This window comes from Oncorhynchus nerka, linkage group LG16, assembly GCF_034236695.1.
Source record: "Oncorhynchus nerka isolate Pitt River linkage group LG16, Oner_Uvic_2.0, whole genome shotgun sequence".
Classification (NCBI taxonomy): Eukaryota; Metazoa; Chordata; class Actinopteri; order Salmoniformes; family Salmonidae; genus Oncorhynchus; species Oncorhynchus nerka.
This window is the reverse complement of record NC_088411.1, coordinates 40582148-40602681: the sequence shown is the minus strand read 5'-3', so window position 1 is coordinate 40602681 and position 20534 is coordinate 40582148. Positions and strand designations below refer to the sequence as shown.

General features: G+C 42.0%; 1 protein-coding gene across 1 annotated transcript in view; it reads right to left on the bottom strand.

Annotated features, from left to right (window-relative positions):
• The window catches only part of LOC115144460 (histone acetyltransferase KAT6B-like), a 92327-nt gene that overhangs the window by 62110 nt on the left and 9683 nt on the right, over positions 1–20534 (bottom strand). The window contains exon 3 of the mRNA XM_065002675.1: positions 12859–12967. Coding sequence (XP_064858747.1) covers positions 12859–12967 — 109 coding nt within the window. The remainder of the gene's footprint in view (positions 1–12858; positions 12968–20534) is intronic.

Below are 20534 nucleotides of genomic sequence, written 5' to 3'. Positions count from 1 at the left end.
TTTCAATATACAACACTGAGACAACAACAAAAAAATCTTTAACCTACTCGCTTTTCAAACATGTATTTATTAAGGATCCCAGCTGCTACTCTTCCTGGGGAAGCAACATTATTGCAGTTATATACAGAATTTTTAATATTACATTTCATAACACTTTTCACAACCCATTAAGTGTGTTCCCTCAGGCCACAACTCTACTTTCACATACACTACCAGTCCAAAGTTTAACACCACCTACTCATTCAAGCGTTTTTTTTTTATTTTTACTATTTTCTACATTGTAGAATAATAGTGAAGACATCAAAACTATGAAATAACACATGTGGAATTATGTAGTAACCAAAAAAAAGTGTTAAACAAATCAAAATATATTTTATATTTGAGATTCTTCAAATAGCCACCCTTTGCCTTGATGACAGCTTTGCACACTCTTGGCATTCTCTCAACCAGCTTCACCTGGAATGCTTTTCCAACAGTCTTGAATGAGTTGTTGGCTGCTTTTCCACTCTGCAGTCCGACTCATGTGTATGTGTGCGTGTTTCTTCGCAGTCAGTTAAGGCTTCATGTAGTACTGTGCTCCTTCCATAAGTCTGTTCATTACTTGGAGATTGTGAAGAGACCTTTGGTGGCATGTCTTGTGGGGTATGGATGGGTGTCCAAGCTGTGTGCTAGTAGTTTAAACAGACAGCTTGGTGCATTCACCATGTCAATACTTCTTACAAAAACAAGTAGTGATGAAGTCAATCTCTCCTCCACTTTGAGACATAAGAGATTAATGTTAGCTCTCTGTGTACATCCAAGGCGTGCTGCTCTGTTCTGATCCAATTGTAATTTTCCGAGGTCCCTCTTCGTGGCACTTGACCCCACGACTGAACAGTAGTCCAGGTGTGACAAAACTAGGGACTGTAGGACCTGCCTTGTTGATAGTGTTGTTAAGAAGGTAGAAACTAGGGCCTGTAGGACCTGCCTTGTTGATAGTGTTGTTAAGAAGGCAGAGCAGTGCTTTATGACGGACAGACTTCTCCCCATCTTAGCCACTGTTGTATCAATATGTTTTGACCATGACAGTTTATAATCCAGGGTTACTCAAAGCAGTTTAGTCATCTCAACTTGCTCAATTTCCACATTATTTATTACACGGTTTAGTGAATGATTTGAAATATTTCAGACTAACTTATTCCTTGCCACCCATTCTAAAACTAACTGCAGCTCTTTGTTAAGTGTTGCAGTGATTTCAGTCACTGTAGTAGACAACGTGTCTAGTGATGAGTCATCCGCATACATAGGCACACTGGTTTGACTCAAAGCCAGTGGCATGGCATTAGTAAAGACTGAAAAAAGTAACAGGCCTAGACAGCTGCCCTGGGGAATTCCTGATTATACCTGGATTATGTTGGAGGCTTCCATTAAAGAACACCCTCTGGGTTCTGTTAGACAGGTAACTCTTTATCCACAATATCGCAGGGAGTCTAAAGCCATAACACAAGTTTTTCTCATCAGCAGACTAATGATTGATAATGTCAAAAAAATCTAACAAAACAGCTCTCAAACTTTTTAATGATCAATTTCACTTAGCCAATCAATCACTTTTGTAAGTGCCTGTTGAGCGTCCTTCCCTATAAGCATGCTGAAAGTCTGTTGTCAATTTGTTTACAGTAAAATAGCATTGTATCTGGTCAAACACACACTGGTCAAAACTATTACTAAGGGTTGGTAACATGCTGATTGATCGGCTATTTAAGCCAGTAGTGGGGGCTTTACTATCCTTAAGTAGGGGAATAATTTTTGCTTCTCTCCAGGCCTGAGGGCACACACTTTCTAGTAGGCTTAAATGAGCAAATAAGAGCGTCAATATTGCCCGCTATTAACCTCAGTAATTTTCCATTAAAATTGTCAGACTCCGGTGGCTTGTCATTGTTGATTGACAATTATTTATTTTCACCTCTTCCACACTCACTTTACAGAGTTCAAAATTACAACGCTAATTTGATCAGTTATACTTGGATGTGTAGTGTCAGGCATGACATGCCAGCAACAAACTCTAAATTTGCTAATCTTGAAAATGAAAAAATGATTAAAGTAATTGGCAATATCAGTGAGTTTTGTGATGAATGAATGATGGAGCCGAGTTTGCCTTTTTGCCCAAAATTTCATTTAAGGTGCTCCAAAGCTTTTTACTATCATTCTTTACAACATTTATTTTTGTTTCATAGTATAGTTTCTTCTTTTTAATCAGTTTAGTCATTTCTTAATTTGCAGTAGGTTAGCCAATCGGTTGTGCAGCCAGACTTATTTGCCATTCCTTTTGTTTCATCCCTCTCAACCATAACATTTTTCAAATTCTCATCAATCCATGGGGATTTAACAGACATTTTCTTAATGGGTTCATGCTTATTAGTAAATGGGATAAGCAATTTCATAAATGTGTCAAGTGCAGCGTCTGGTTGCTCCTCATTACACACCACAGACCAACAAATATTCTTTACGTCAACATATCAATCACACAAAACTTATTGTAAGACATCTTATACATTATATACGGCATATGAACATAAGGCGCTACAGATGGTAGTGCGTATGGCTTAGTATATCACTGGGGCCAAGTTTCTTGTCATCCAGGACCTCTATACCAGGCGGTGTCAGAGGAAGGCCCCAAAAAAATTGTCAAAGACTCCATCCACCCTAGTCATAGACTGTTCTCTCTGCTACCGCACGGAAAGCGGTACCAGAGTGCCAAGTCTAGGACCAAAAGGCTCCTTAACAGCTTCTACCCCCAAGCCACCTGCTGAACAATTAATCAAATGGCCACCCAGACTATTTACATTGACCCCACCACTGCTGCTACTCGCTGTTTATCTATTATTGACTCAGGACCGGTATATAGCCTCATTATTGTTACTTATTTTAAATTTTGTTATATTTTTTTACTTTAGTTTATTTAGTAGATACCAGATTTGAGATATCAGCTGATGTAAGAAGGGCTTTATAAATACATTTTGATTTAGTACATATTTTCTTAACCAACAATGCAGTTCAAGAAATAGAGTTCAGGGCTTGTAACTAAGCATTTCAAGGTAACGTCTACACTCTTTGTATTCGGCCCATGTGACAAATACAACTCGATTTAATTAGGCCCCGCCTTTGGAACTTTGGTTTTCCTAGATATGGCTACGATATTGTTATCACTACAGCCGATGGATTTGGATAAGGTTTTATATCAAATTTCTGCAGCATTAGTAAAGACGTGATCAATACATGTGGATCAATACATGAGTGCTAGAGGCGTCACTACAGACCCTGGTTCGATTCCAGGCTGTATCACAACCGGCTGTGATTGGGAGTCCCAAAGGGCGGCGCACAATTGGCCCAGCGTCGTCCGGGTTAGGGTTTGGCTGGGCTGGGATAGGACGTCATTGTAAATAAGAATTTGTTCTTAACTGACTTGCTTAGTTAAATAAAAAATCATTCCTGTGCTGTTTTTAACTACTCTGGTAGGTTGACTGACAACCTGAACACTGGTTACAGCTCTAACCTTTTTCTTGAGATGGCAGCTTGATGAAAGCCAGTCAATTTTTATTTTTTATTTTTTTATCACCCAGAAAATAAACCTCTGTTGATATCACACACATATTATCCAGATACTGACTGTTAGCACTTGCTGGTCTATAGCAGCTTCCCACCAGAATGAGCTTTAGGTGAGGCAGATGAACCTGTAGCCATATTACTTCAACAGTATTTAACATGAGATCCTCTCTAAGCTTTACAGGAATGTGGTTCTGAATATAAACAGCATCACCACCATTGGCATTTCTGTATTTTCTGTACAGGTTATAACTATGTATGTCTATCACTGTATCAAAGCTATTATCTACGTGAGATTCAGATATACCTAAGAATAAGAATGTCATCTGTTATTAGCAAATTATTGATTCCATGAACCTTGTTCCTTAAGATACACATGTTAACACGGGCTATTTTTAGCACTTGTTTTCAATGCCGGGAAGCTTAGAAGTAAATATATATTTATTTTTTTAAACCTTAATTACACATACATATATATTTTAGACATGCTCATGTTTTTTAAGTTAGTGCAGGGTGAGCTGCACACAGTGGACTTCCGACTAGGGCACACTGCCTCAGTGCTAACAGTATAACTCTGGTTCATAGGCACATGATTACTGCATACAACAGCTGTAGGAGCAGAATAAGCATTCAGGGCAGTAAGAGGGACATACATTAGGTTACTTACATTGTGTCTTCCAACGCCCCTGGGATAATGTACATTTGCTGAAGCATTGTGAAGACTCAGCGACACAATGGTAGGGATTAACTGAGCTGGGCTTGGGTCATTGATAAGTCATTGTCTCAACGCAGCCTTATAATGCTGTGAAAGGATCCAGGAACCCAAAGGATTTGGGTGGATCCCATCCTCCTTATAAAACCAGCTTTGTTTCCATAAGGCTTAAAAATTGTCACTAAAATGTTACACCCATGGAGCTGCAATAGTCACGTAGCCAGTTATGGAGGGATAAAAGTCTGCTGAACTTCTCAATGCCACGATTTAGGGAGGGCCGAGGGCCAGATATTATGGGGTGTTTGTTGGTGTCAAGCAGAGAACCAAACAGTTCTTTAAAACCATTCTTCAGCTGTTCTGTGCTGCCCTTCATTGAATCCCACATGAACGAAGATACACTACATTTCCTAGCAGCTTATTGATGTCCTGATGCTGGTTTATAATGTCTGGGAGGAGCTTATTGATGTCCTGATGCAGGTTTATAATGTCTGGGAGGAGCTTATTGATGTCCTGATGCAGGTTTATAATGTCTGGGAGGAGCTTATTGATGCCCTAATGCAGGTTTATAATGTCTGGGAGGAGCTTATTGATGCCCTAATGCAGGTTTATAATGTCTGGGAGGAGCTTATTGATGCCCTAATGCAGGTTTATAATGTCTGGGAGGAGCTTATTGATGCCCTAATGCAGGTTTATAATGTCTGGGAGGAGCTTATTGATGTCCTGATGCAGGTTTATAATGTCTGGGAGGAGCTTATTGATGTCCTGATGCAGGTTTATAATATCTGGGAGGAGCTTATTGATGTCCTGATGCAGGTTTATAATGTCTGGGAGGAGCTTATTGATGTCCTGATGCAGGTTTATAATGTCTGGGAGGAGCTTATTGATGCCCTAATGCAGGTTTATAATGTCTGGGAGGAGCTTATTGATGCCCTAATGCAGGTTTGTAATGTCTGGGAGGAGTTTATTGATGTGCTGATGCTGGTTTATAATGTCTGGGAGGAGCTTATTGATGCCCTAATGCAGGTTTATAATGTCTGGGAGGAGCTTATTGATGTCCTGATGCAGGTTTATAATGTCTGGGAGGAGCTTATTGATGTCATGCAGGTTTATAATGTCTGGGAGGAGCTTATTGATGCCCTAATGCAGGTTTATAATGTCTGGGAGGAGCTTATTGATGTCCTGATGCAGGTTTATAATGTCTGGGAGGAGCTTATTGATGTCCTGATGCAGGTTTATAATGTCTGGGAGGAGCTTATTGATGCCCTAATGCAGGTTTATAATGTCTGGGAGGAGCTTATTGATGTGCTGATGCTGGTTTATAATGTCTCTGGGAGGAGCTTATTGATGTCCTGATGCAGGTTTATAATGTCTGGGAGGAGCTTATTGATGTCCTGATGCAGGTTTATAATGTCTGGGAGGAGCTTATTGATGCCCTAATGCAGGTTTATAATGTCTGGGAGGAGCTTATTGATGCCCTAATGCAGGTTTATAATGTCTGGGAGGAGCTTATTGATGTCCTGATGCAGGTTTATAATATCTGGGAGGAGCTTATTGATGTCCTGATGCAGGTTTATAATGTCTGGGAGGAGCTTATTGATGTGCTGATGCAGGTTTATAATGTCTGGGAGGAGCTTATTGATGCCCTAATGCAGGTTTATAATGTCTGGGAGGAGCTTATTGATGCCCTAATGCAGGTTTATAATATCTGGGAGGAGCTTAGTGATGCCCTAATGCAGGTTTATAATGTCTGGGAGGAGCTTATTGATGCCCTAATGCAGGTTTATAATGTCTGGGAGGAGCTTATTGATGTCCTGATGCAGGTTTATAATGTCTGGGAGGAGCTTATTGATGCCCTAATGCAGGTTTATAATGTCTGGGAGGAGCTTATTGATGTCCTGATGCAGGTTTATAATGTCTGGGAGGAGCTTATTGATGTCCTGATGCAGGTTTATAATGTCTGGGAGGAGCTTATTGATGTCCTGATGCAGGTTTATAATGTCTGGGAGGAGCTTATTGATGTCCTGATGCAGGTTTATAATGTCTGGGAGGAGCTTATTGATGCCCTAATGCAGGTTTATAATGTCTGGGAGGAGCTTATTGATGTGCTGATGCTGGTTTATAATGTCTGGGAGGAGCTTATTGATGTCCTGATGCAGGTTTATAATGTCTGGGAGGAGCTTATTGATGCCCTAATGCAGGTTTATAATGTCTGGGAGGAGCTTATTGATGTCCTGATGCAGGTTTATAATGTCTGGGAGGAGCTTATTGATGTGCTGATGCAGGTTTATAATGTCTGGGAGGAGCTTATTGATGCCCTAATGCAGGTTTATAATGTCTGGGAGGAGCTTATTGATGTGCTGATGCAGGTTTATAATGTCTGGGAGGAGCTTATTGATGTGCTGATGCAGGTTTATAATGTCTGGGAGGAGCTTATTGATGTCCTGATGCAGGTTTATAATGTCTGGGAGGAGCTTATTGATGTGCTGATGCAGGTTTATAATGTTTGGGAGGAGCTTATTGATGTCCGATACACATGCTCCTGTATAGCAAGTTTTTGCACCAGGGACTGAGACATTTCTCACCATTGAACTGCCCAATACAACAGCTGGAGAAGGGGATGGAGAAATCAACCCATTTCTACCCCCCACACAATACGTGGAACCTTTCACGGGCCCACGAGAAACAGGATAGTGTATGCACACAGCTCCCGGCTATAGGTTCAGACCTTCCACAGCAGGATGAGCCCCGTCGGATCCAGAGAGAGGAGCCGAACTGGACGAGGAAGCCGCTGCTGGAGTCAGCTAAGTCCTAGCGATGAAGGCACAGGTAGATCAGGCACCAGGGCGGCAAAGCTATTCGTCATGTCGATCTGCTCCGGACCTCTCGCAGACACTCTAGTCCGTTTAGCATCATGCTCCTGCCTTTTGTTTCCACGACTTGTGACATGGGACCATCGCTGATTGGAGCAATCCTCTTGCTGTTCTCGTTATACTCCACTACAAGATGAGGAGAGGAGATGGAGATGGAGACAACTTCCTTGGCAGGCAAGTTCCAGGTAGCACAGGCCATTTGGATAAGGACAGATGTCAAGGCAGGGATACATCCATCAAGCCCAGCGGTGTCCAGCCACAGGAGTTGAGAACAATAAAGTTCCAATTTTAATTTTCCCCATAAGAATTGAAATTTGCTTGCAAAGGATAGCTACACCTCATTCCTGTAATCCTCCCTAAACAAACAATTGCCGCATTGGAAGTCCGGATTGTCACTATTGTACCAGGCAAGAGCGTAATAAACAGCTTCTACAGTGCTGGAAACCTTTACTTGCTATTCCAGGCAGTGGGCTCCAATGCAACCTAGCTAGCTGGTAAACATCCAGTCCAGACATATGAACAAGATAAAAACTTCAGAAACAACAGACCGAAACAGTTCGAGGCGCAGGAGGTATCAGAGTTCGTGACAGAAGAAATGTACACATTTTGTGCTCTCGGAAGAAGCAATCACTCCACCATTGCTGACTACAAATGATCTATAACTGGGCTAATATCTTATTAACTTGCAAAGGATAGGAAATAGAAATGTGACGTGGCTACATGCAGCTCTTGCTATGATCTCAAAACTAGCGCATCTACTAGTGACTGCTCAGGCTGTAGACACAGTTTTGGGCCTCCCGAATGGTGCAGTGGTCTAAGGCTAGAGATCCTGGTTCGAGTCCCTGCTCTGTCGCAGCCAGTCGCAACCGAGACCCATGGGGCGGTGAACAATTGGCCCAGCGTCATCCGGATTAGGGGAGGGTTTGGCCGGCAGGCATGCTCTTGTCCCAATGCGCACTAACGACTCCTGTGGTGGGCGCAATGCACGCTGACACGATCGCCAGGTGTCCAGTGTTTCCTCTGACACATTGGTGCAGCTGGCTTCTGTTTTAAGCGGGCATTGTATCAAGAAGTGCGGCTTGGCTGGGTTGTGTTTTGGAGGACTCTCTAACTTCACCTCTCCCGAGTCCGTACGGGAGTCGCAGCGATGGGACAATTGGATACCACGAAATTGGGGAGAAAGAAATTTGTTAAAAAAATAAATACACAAAAAAATAATACAGTCCAGTTGAAATTGAATGGCACAGATCCATATATAGCAATGATCTATTTGTATATAGGCCTACTGCAGCTCTGATTGGTTATGCTGCAGCGGTCTGTGTGAAGTACAGGCTGAGTTGTGCCTGTAAATGCAATAGAACCCTACTCAAATGCGTTCCGCCTACAAGAAAATATCTTGCATAATTAGTTTAGCATACTAAGTCTTGATAGTGTTAACTAAGGGGGAAAAACTCCAGAAATTTGACTGAAGTTCAATCTCATGCTTCTCTGCACAAGTAGTGATGCACCGATATGACATTTTTGGCTGATACCAATATCCGATATTTTCCTTGCCCCCAAAAAAACGATACCTATATTTCAAATTTTAGCGGCTTTTTAAGCATACCAGTACAGTTAAATAGTTACACACACACACGGCGTATAAAAAAAAAAAAAAAACAGTATGATCAAACATCTGAGCAGTTAATTAAAGATAATTTGATCTTAATGAGGCAGAAACAGTAGCAGCACTCAGTCTAATGGGGGCCCATCCATGAAAGTCATTTAAAAAGCGTGACTCCTCTCTCTCACCCGTCTCCCTCTCATGGCTGCAAAACAGCTGTTTTACACCCAGAACACAATGTGTGTACACTACAGAGCGGTTAAATGAAAACCACCTCAACGTTACTTAGTCAAATTTGAACTCTATAAAAACGTCACTGGGAGAACAGTTCCTTAAACGATCCACTCCTTAGCAGACTGCATTTTATGTAGGGCTGCAGCAGCAAATTATGTCGGGAACTAAAAGAACAGTAAATGAAAATGCCACTAATCTACAGCTGTGGAAAATGGATGACCTTTGATCCCCTTGTCCGCTCTCATCGCTGCCTGGCGTGTTCTCAGAGTGCTGGTGCATTCCGATTCTGAGAGCTTACGAGCTCCATTCACTCAACGAGTTGAGTGATTTAAAATTTTTTTTTTTTTTTATAAAATGGCACTTAAGCAGAATCTGCCTTCCTCAGTCCATCATGGGTTGGTAGTGATTTTAATCCTTCAACTATCCAATTTTAACGTTTCTCTAATACGTTCTTAAAGAAGAAGGGTTTAAGCCTAAAGCAGGAGAACATCATGCTGCAGGTGGAATATGGCGTCGGCCCCAACAACACTAGAGTTGCTACCATCTCAGGGTATACCACCCCCCATCTCAGTGTTTAAACCACAGACTCACAAATTGCAGATTGACCTTGAAACCACCTCTGCTAGCTACATACAACCTGGCTCAGTCAGGCTACGTTGTTTTGTGGAGGTTTGGACCTCCAGAGGGATTCCTCCTGTCATTCTGTGGCTTCATCCCAAATGAGGCACCCTATGCACCCTATATAGTGCACTACTTTTGACCAGGACCCATATAGGACACAGGGTGCAGTTTGGGATTCAGACAGTGACTGAGTCCAGGTTTGCAGTACTTGCGTTCTAAGTAATAGGCTGACTGGGTATGCCCAAATAGGCTTTATAGTATGTGAGAAAAAAAAGATAAGATATATATTCCAGTAAGTGATAAATGCCAGGATGTCATACTCATTTGAACCTTTCACCTAGTAGAATACCCTAAATGCCATTGAGGAAGAGAATCATCTTTTCAGACCCACGTGTTCTTGACAACAGCTGATAATGAGACGGTGTAATGGATGACCTATTCTCAGTATGGGAGGGGACCAGTATGTTTATTTATTAAACTGGGCAAGTCAGTTAAGAACAAATTCTTATTTACAATGACGGCCTACCAGAAGGCAAAAGGCCTCCTGTGGGGATGGGGATAAAAAAAATACCAAATAAAATAAAAAGAGGACAAAAACACACTACATCAAGAGATACACAAGAGAACACAGCATGGCAGCACCACATGACAACAACATGGCAGCAGCACATGACAACAACATGGCAGCAGCACATGACAACAACATGGCAGCACCACAACACAGCATGGCAGCACCACAACACAGCATGGCAGCGGCACATGACAACATGGCAGCAGCACATGACAACAACATGGCAGCAGCACAGCAGCACATGACAACAACATGGCAGCAACACATGACAACATGGCAGCAGCACATGACAACATGGCAGCAGCACAACACAGCATGGCAGCACCACAACACAGCATGGCAGCGGCACATGACAACATGGCAGCAGCACATGACAACAACATGGCAGCACCACAACACAGCATGGCAGCGGCACATGACAACAACATGGCAGCAGCACGTGACAACAACATGGCAGCAGCACAGCAGCACATGACAACAACATGGCAGCAACACAACACAACATGGCAGCAACACAACACGGCAGCAGCACATGACAACAACATGGCAGCAGCACAACACAGCACAGCAGCAGCACATGACAACAACATGGCAGCAGCACATGATAACAACATGGCAGCACCACAACACAGCACAGCAGCAGCACATGACAACAACATGGCAGCAGCACATGACAACGAAGCAGCACATGACAACAACATGGCAGCAACACAACATGGCATGGCAGCAGCACATGACAACAACATGACAGCAGCACAACACGGCAGCAACACAAACATGGCACGAACATTGTTAGGCACAGACAACAGCACAAAGGGCAAGAAGGTAGAGACAACAATACAAAGCAGCCACAACTGTCAGTAAGTGTCCATGATTGAGTCTTTGAATGAAGAGATTGAGATAAAACTGTCCAGTTTGTGTGTTTGTTGAAGCTCGTTCCAGTCGCTAGCTACAGCGAACTGAAAAGACGAGCGACCCAGGGATGTGTGTACTTTGGGAACCTTTAACAGAATGTGACTGGCAGAACAGGTGTTGTATGTGGAGGATGAGGGCTGCAGTAGATATCTCAGATAGGGGGGAGTGAGGCCAAAGAAGGTTTTATAAATAAGCATCAACAAGTGGGTCTTGCATCAGGTATACAGAGATGGCCAGTTTACAGAGGAGTATAGAGTGCAGTGATGTGTGCTATAAGTAGCATTGTTGCCAAATCTGATGGCCGAAAGGTAAATAACATCTCGTCGCTCGAGAGCACTCTTGCCTGCAGATCTATAAATCTAGCATGGGTAGGATGGTCATCTGAATCATGGTTCGTTTGGCAGCTGGGGTGAGAGGAGCGATTACGATAGAGGAAACCAAGTCTAGATTTAACCTCAGGTTACAGCTTGGATATGTGTTGAGAAAGGACAGTGTACCGTCTAGCCATACTCCCAATTACTTGTATGAGTTGACTACTTCAAGCTCTAAACTCTCAGGGAGGTAGTAATCACACCTGTGGGAGGAGGGGCTTCCTTCTTACCAAACCACATGACCTTTGTTTTGGAGGTATTCAGAACAAGGTTAAGGGCAGAGAAAGCTTGCTGGACACTAAGAGTGCTTTGTTGTAAAGCGTTTGACACAAAATACAGGGAGGGGCCAGCTGAGTATAAGACTATCATCTGCACATAAATGGATGAGAGAGCTTAGCCTGAGCTATGTTGAGAAGAACATGGGGCCTAGGATGGAGCCTTGGGGTACACCCTTGGTGACAGCAGTGGCTAAGACAGCAGATGTTCTGACTTAATACACTGCACTCTTGAGAGCGGTAGTTAGCAAACCAGGCCAATGACCCCTCAGCAATACTCCTTAGCTGACCCACAAGAATGGAATGGTCTACCATATCAAAAGCTTTGGCCAATGCAAAAAAAAATACACCGCATAGAATCAAGGGCAATGACGTAATTTAGGACCTTTAAGGTTGCAGTGACATTAACCTGAGCAGAATCCAGATTGCATACCAGAAAGAATACCATAGACATCAAGAAAACCAGTCAGTTGATTATTGACAAGTTTCGATAAACAGGGCAAGATAGAAATTGGCCTATAACAGTTAGGGGGAGATCAAGCTGATCCTATTTTATTTATTTAACTAGGCAAGTCAGTTAAGAACAAATTCTGATTTACAATGACAGCCTACACCGGCCAAACCCGGACGACGCTGGGCCATGGGACTCCCAATCACGGCCTTCAAATAAAGGACGCACCGCGGCTGCCTTCCAAGCACCGGGAACTTCCCCAGAGTAGAAACAGGTTAAAAAAAGCTTAAATAGGCTCGGCGATGTTGTGTTGATTTAGTTACATTTGAACTAAATAGTAAATTATAAATAGTGTGTAGTACTATTAGTACACAGACCGATTAAGATATGGCCAGTTTGTTGGAAGAAATCAGTTTGAGTAAGATAAGGCGCAGAATAAAATCACTAAGCTTGATTACATTACGAGTAGCATAGTTATGTGGAATGCAAGGTGATTTACATCAGTTATTCTGTGTAGTCTGACTGCCAGGTAGTGAGATCTCAAAATACATACATCTTGTAAAGTGGACCGATGCTTTCTAGGTAACTGAGATATGGTGGATCTGCAGCTCGGTCCACTTCAGCTCAGTAGTGTAAAAAGGGTATGAACTTACCGCTGCTTCCACAGTCTGCACAGGACAGAAGCTCCTCTGACCTCTTGTCCCGATTGGACTCTTTCGTTCCCAAACAGAAACTGCATATTGGGATGGGGTCAGCGCGTAGCTGGGGAGAGAAACAGAAAACTGCATATTGGGATGGGGTCAGCGCGTAGCTGGGCAGAGAAACAGAAACTGCATGGTCCCATGTGGTAGAGCACGGCGCTTGAAATGCCAGGGTTGTGGGTTCAACTCCTACGTGGGACCAGTACAAACAAAATAATGAACTCACTACTGGCAAGGTCTCTCTGGATAAGAGCGTTTGCTAATTTACTAAAATATAAAAATGTATATTGCATATTGGGATGGGGCCAAAGCATAGCTGGGGAGAGAAACAAAGTGCACTCTGGGATGGGGGTCAGTTAGAAAGTGTCAGAATGGACGAGAAGCATGATATGCTGTAAATAATATCTGTATTCATGCTGTATGAAAGCAAAACAACGTTCTATATAAAGTCATCATAAGCCCTCAGTACTGTAAGGTGCTGCAGATGTGACTTATAACCCATGTTTTCCGTGTACTCTTTGTACAGAGGTACTCTACCGTAATATATGTAAAAGATTGGCCTTCATCCATTCAATCTGAAAGGGGGGGGATCATCTGAAAAAAGGTGATTAAGAAAGCTTTATACTACAGTGAGACAGGATGCTTTATTAGCGTGGGAAACATTTTTACAAATAGATAAAAGAAAAGTGAAAAACAGTAAAACACACAAACGTTTCCCAAAGAGACATGTTATATTATGGCTCTGTATCTCTCTCTCACTGCAAAGAGTCCAGGACCTCTATAACAGGGGGGTGTCAGAGGAAGGCCCTAAAAATTGTCAAAGACTCCAGCCACCCAAGTCATAGACTCTCTGCACAGCAAGCAGTCTGGAACCAACAAGACCTTGAACAGTTTCTACCCCGAAGCCATAAGACTGCTAAATAGTTTGTTAAATAGTTAACCAATAGCTACCCAGACTATCTGCATTGAGCCTTTTGACTGATCACATACACTGCTGCTACTGTTTATCATCTATCCTGTTGCCTAGTCACTCTATCCCTCAATACAGTGCATTCAGAAAGTATTCAGACTCGTTGGCTTTTTCAGCCTTATTCTAAAATATATTAAATAACATCTCTATCTACACATAATTCCCCATAATAACAAAGCGAAAACAGTTTTAGAAAAGTTTGCAAATTTATAAAAAATGTAAAAAATAAACGAAAAAGTATTTGACTTGAAATTGAGCTCAGGTGCATCCTGTTTCCATTGATCATCCTTGATGTTTCTACAACTTGGAGTCCACCTGTAGAAAATTCAATTGATTGGACATGATTTGGGAAGGCACACACCTGTCTATATAAAAGGTCCCACAGTTGACAGTGAATATCAGAGCAAAAACCAAGCCATGAGGTCGAAGGAATTGTCCGTAGAGCTCTGAGAAAGAATTGTGTCGAGGCACAGATCTGGGGAAGGGTACCAAAACATTTCTGCAGCATTAAAAGGTACCGAAGAACATAGTGGCCTCCATCATGGAAGAAGTTTGGAACCACCAAGACTCTTCCGAGAGCAATCAGGGGAGAAGGAACTGGGTCAGGGAGGTGACCAGGAACCAGATGGTCACTCTGACAGAGCTCCAGAGTTCCTCTGTGGAGATGGGAGAACCTTCCAGAAGGACAACCATCTCTGCAGCACTCCACCAATCAGGCCTTTGTGGTAGAGTGGTCAGACGGAAGCCACTCCTCAGTAAAATACACATGACAGTCAGCTTGGAGTTTGCCAAATGGCACCTCCTGGATCAAGATCCCTGTTGCCGGAATTGTTTTGTGCGTCCCCAAAAACTTTGAATAACATATTTTTAGATAGAAGAGCCCCGTTGTGTGCACTTCCGGTAATACCGTATACCCCGGTATGCTACTGAAACAGTATTAATATCTGCATACTGCCCAACCCTAAATATCAGCTTGCCTCAGTCTACGTTAAGACAGTAACTCTTGAATGAATGCTATAGTGCTGATTTAAAAAAATATTTTATATTTCACCTTTATTTAACCAGGTGCTTCATTCTTGTAGGATAGGCTACACCACACTTTCATCAGCTCTTCAACAAACTATTATAGTTGAACAGAATATAGGATATTATAAACTGGGTGGTTCGAGCCCTGAACGCCGATTGTCTGACAGCCGTGGAATATCAGACGGTATACCACGGGTATGACCATTTTATTGATTTTTTACTGCTTTAATTACATTGGTAACCAGTTTATAATAGCAATAAGGCACCTCTGGGGTTTGTGATACATGGCCAATATACCACGGCTTAGGGCTGTATCCAGGCATGACGCAACGTGCTAAAGAACAGCCCTTAGTGGTGGAATATTGGCCATATACCGCATCTCCTCAGGCCTTATTGCTTAAATTTGTCACTTGGCGGATATGCCACTCATCCAAAGTGACTTACAGTCTGGTACAGGGATATTATATGCATATTTAGTATGAGTATCGATCACCACGGGAACGGAACTCACGACCTTGGCTAGATGGGCATTATGTCATTGTGAACAACGGTTCACAGAAAGTAGAAACAGGAAGTTGCTCTATCAAACAGTTGGTTTTTCATACTTCAAATCAGGAGGGCTGTCGGTCTCTAGTACGTAGGCCCATCTAGCCTAAATAGGATGGACGTTTGCATTTGATCACAATACAGTTGAAGTCGGAGGTTTACATATACTTAGGTTGGAGTCATTAAAACACGTTTTACAACCACTCCACAAATGTCTTGTTAACAAACTATAGTTTTGGCAAGTTAGGACATCTAATTTGTGCATCACACAAGTAGTTTTTCCAACAATTGTTTACAGACAGATTATTTCACTGTATCACAATTCCAGTGGGTCAGAAGTTTGCATACACTAACTCAGTGCCTCTTTGCTTGACATCACGGGAAAATCAAAAGAAATCAGCCAAGATCTCAGAAAAAAAATTGTAGACCTCCACAAGTCTGGTTCATCCTTGGGAGCAATTTTCAAACGCCTGAAGGTACCACGTTCATCTGTACAAACAATAGTACGCAAGTATAAACACCATGGGACCACACAGCAGTCATACCGCTCAAGAAGGAGACGCGTTCTGTCTCCTAGAGATGAACGTACTTTGGTGCGAAAAGTGCAAATCAATCCCAGAACAACAGCAAAGGACCTTGTGAAGATGCTGGAGGAAACGGGTACAAAAGTATCTATCCACAGTAAAACAAGTCCTATATCAACATAGCCTGAAAGTCCGCTCAACAAGGAAGAAGCCACTGCTCCAAAACCGTCATAAAAAAGCCAGACTACTGTTTGTAACTGCACATGGGGACAAAGATCATACTTTTTGGAGAAATGTCCTCTGGTCTGATGAAACAAAAATAGAACTATTTGGCCATAATGACAATCCTTAGGTTTGTCGGAAAAAGGGGGATGCTTGCAAACTGAAGAAGACCATCCCAACCGTGAAGCACAGGGGTGGCAGCATCATGTTGTGGGGGTGCTTTGTTGCAGGAGGGACTGGTGCACTTCACAAAATAGATGGCATCATGAGAGGGGAAAATGTGGATATAATGAGGCAACATCTCAAGACATCAGTCAGGAAGTTAAAGCTTGGTCGCAAATGGGTCTTCCAAATGGACAACGACCCCAAGCATACTTCCAAAGTTGTGGCAAAATAGCTTCAGGACAACAAAGTCAAGGTAAGTCAAGTGGCCATCAAAAAGCCCTGACCTCAACCCTATAGAACATTTGTGGGCAGAACTGAAAAAGTGCATGCGAGCAAGGAGGCCAACAAACCTGACTCAGTTACACCAGCTCTGTCAAGAGAAATGGGCCAAAATTCACCCAACTTATTGTGGGAAGCTTGCGGAAGGCTACCCGAAACATTTGACCCAAGTTAAACAATTTAAAGGTGATGCTACCAAATACTAATTGAGTGTATATAAACTTCTGACCCACTGGGAATGTAATGAATGAAATAAAAGCTGAAATAGATAATTCTCTCTACTATTATTCTGACATTTCACATTATTACAATAAAGTGCTGATCCTAACTGACCTAAAACAGGGAATTTCTACTATAATTAAATGTCAGGAATTGTGAAAAAAAGTGAGTTTAAATGTATTTGGCTAAGGTTTATGTAAACGTCTGACTTCAACTGTATATCCCATCACAAAACGACCATTTCGACCAAAGATTCAACTTCATGATAAAGGCCATAGGTGTTTGGAGCATTTCTGTTTAAACTACGTCCAAATCAGCAGAACTGTTCAAACTCTAGTAAGTATCTAAATAGGCTGCTTCTTCTGCACTTGATCACAATAAATCATTCACAAGCCTAGGCTACTTTCCATCCTCTGTATCCCCCAAAGCTGCCCAAAGATTTAACTAGATGTGAAAGGCCTAGGTGTTTAGGACAAATATCCATCTGCAGGGATGTTATAGTGAAATAGTTACCACAATGAAAAGCTGTAAGATTTAACTAGATGTGAAAGGCCTAGGTGTTTAGGACAAATATTCATCTGCAGGGATGTTATAGTGAAATAGTTACCACAATGAAAAGCTGTAAGATTTAACTAGATGTGAAAGGCCTAGGTGTTTAGGACAAATATTCCTCTGCAGGGATGTTATAGTGAAATATTTATCACAATGAAAAGCTGTAGCTAAACAATTGGCCAGTGGGACCACATGAAAAATAAAGGCATTGTTACAATAAGGATAGATCTTAGTTGACCTGTCTCAGGGACTAGCTAGAGATATGCTCAGGTTACCTAAAAAGTGAGTCCTATGAGCCTTTTTAGAGTGTTTACATCACAGGTAACCTGAGCATATGATACAGATGAGCCTAAGATGATATAACAAGTGCAGTGCATTCTGTGGATAACAATTTAAAGTCAAGCCTGGTACAGACTGGGCTGGTCATCGGAGATGTTTTACTACAGAGCAGGGAAAAGCTTGTGACTGGTGATTAAAACCAAGAGAATTAAAAATAAATTAGTGGAGCTCATTTGAAAAATAACAGAATAAAAATAGACAGCTGAAGAAGATTCCGCTGATTGACTAGCGGCTTCCAAATTAAGTACATTACAGGAAATTAGAGTGCTTGAAAAGAGACACAGTTGTGTTCCGCAAAGGGGTTGTGGTTCTATTAGAACACTGCTGCTGTTCTAGAAGCCAGGCAGAGCTGCACTGAAGAAGAGGTTACATAACAGTGAGGGGAGTGAGAAAAAAAAAACAATCTCATTCCTTGCCTTTGTTCCTGCCAAACACTTTAGAATCTAATAAACTTTCACCCAAGAATGCTCTTTTCCAAGACTTTCTCATTTCCTATAACCACTAGTTATGAGTTGTTACTCGCTAACTGCAAGGACATCCTTTTGAAATGCACAGTGAACTAGAAGAGCTCAAAATAGCATGCGAGCAGAGTGTTATTGTAAGTCTACAAAAGGAGACGGACCTAGACATTTCAAATTAGAAGAGATTATTTTTTTATTTTTTTATCAATAATATGCTTTTTATTACAGGACGACAGTCTTAACATTTCAGTTGGACTTGGGTCTGACCAGACACCGAAACTTGTCACTGCAGTCGAGGGTGTCATTTCCTGATATTCATAATGAAACTGAAGGGTAGATAATGTTTCCAATAGTGGAAATTGCAATCTAGAAATGGTTTACTGTAGGCATGTTGGCATGGGGTGCACATTGTGCTGAAAGCAGGTGATATTTATTAAGGGTTGCTGGGCCAGTGCTTGAGATGGCATGAGAGATGTTGGAAGAGCTGTTCAGCTCTTCCTCTAAGTTGTTAAAGCCGTTTATCTTGTCTCTGCCCTGTTTGGTTTGCTACACGTTTATTTTTACTCTCTAACCTAAGTTGGCGGTGGTTCTCTTTTCCTTTAGCTTGTCTGATATCAAGCAAATCTAGTCGGTGTCCATGGTGGTTGTTTGTAAGACCCTGCTTTCCAGAACCAATTTTAAAATCCCACCTGTTTCATTCTGGTTGTCAGTGGTTCATTTATTTTAAAAAAGTTAAATTTTTGTTCTGAGTGACGATTTTTTTTTTAGTTCCTGTTCGGGAACGTAACAAAATGGGGTCTCATCCATGGATCTTGTTTACCAGGAGTATAGTAGTCACTCTGAATCACCTACTCTGAAGCTCTACTGTGCCCAGATAAGAGTGTTCAAACGGTACTATCGTGGTAGAGTTTGTCACTGACAACCACTCAGAAGCGTTCTAAGATTGGTGAAAAACAGTGGAAACTTGCATAAAAAAAACACACACTTTGATATGCGAGCATTTGTGGGGAACTCTACCTGGGAAAAAAACTGGATAAAATGTACAAAAAGGAAATAACAGCTCATACCCTACGGGTAGTCGAGTACAACCTGTAGACGTTCTATCTCAGATGCACAAAAGGCTAAATGGGCACAATGAAGTTGGGAGTTGGAACGGGTCATTTGTTTAAAAACCAGATAGGATTGGGAAGCCACCAAAGCAACATTAGAACAAGATGAACGTTCTCTGGCTGCACGTGAGCATTCCATTCCATTAAAAGAGATAGAGATGGAAGCATTTTCAATGGAGTCATGCCTTGCTGCACCGTTAAAAAGAGTTACATCTTGGTCGAAACAGCTGGCTTGTACTGTCTTTCAACGAGGAAGGAGGTGGACGTATATTGTACTCTGTTTAAGCGGATAGCCACATCTCTAAAATAGCCATGAGATATCTGGTGACTGCTCCTTGTGGTAAAAGCTCAGAAAGTGTACATCACTTTAGCTAATGACACTGGTTAAAGCTGCTATCCTTTGGGCTTATGAGTTGGTCCCAGAGTAGTTCTGTAAATAACAGTTCTGTAAATAACGAAGAAAACAGAGTCGCGAACTCCTGTTGAATTTGCAAGAGAACAAAGGCATGTCTTTTTGATCGGTGGCGTGATCCACGAGGTCGAGGCCCTCGAGGTTTGAAAAGACGCTCATACTACTCGAGCAATTTCAAGAATTGCCTTCATGAAAGAGTTGCTACCTACATTTACTCACTCTTGAGAAATCTCAAGTCCTTGCAGATTTGTTTTGTTATCCCTACGCAAAAAGCAATCCAGAAGTCACCTCCTACTGCAAGGATTCAAAACTTTTTCTATAGTGCCCAAAGACAAGAAATCGGCAGAAACCTGGTTCTTCGTATCTAACAGTTTGTCGTTACCGCCATGAGAGAAAGGACACAGTCTTCTCAGTGTCCTAAATTGAAAATAGAAAAATTAGGATGAGATTACTTTATTGGTAAATTGCACACAAGGTCTAAAACAAAATCTGACTTCCACTTTTAACCCGACGTCCGAAAGGACAGACCGTTTTTTCTTAATAAATTGTGTTTATCTGCTACTGTGCATGTTGTGTATTTTGTGAATTAGACATAAGGGGAAACATGTCATTTCCTCAGGTCATCATGTTATATTCCCTGGGACAGTCCAGGGATCCCGGTTAGCCATGTTATTGGGAGTGTTTTATTTATTTTTGGTTGTGAGCAAACTGGTCCAACAAATAGATGAGTCTATATTTGGGGCGGCAGGGTAGCCTAGAGGTTAGAGCGTTGGGCTAGTAACCGGAAGGTTATAAGTTCAAATC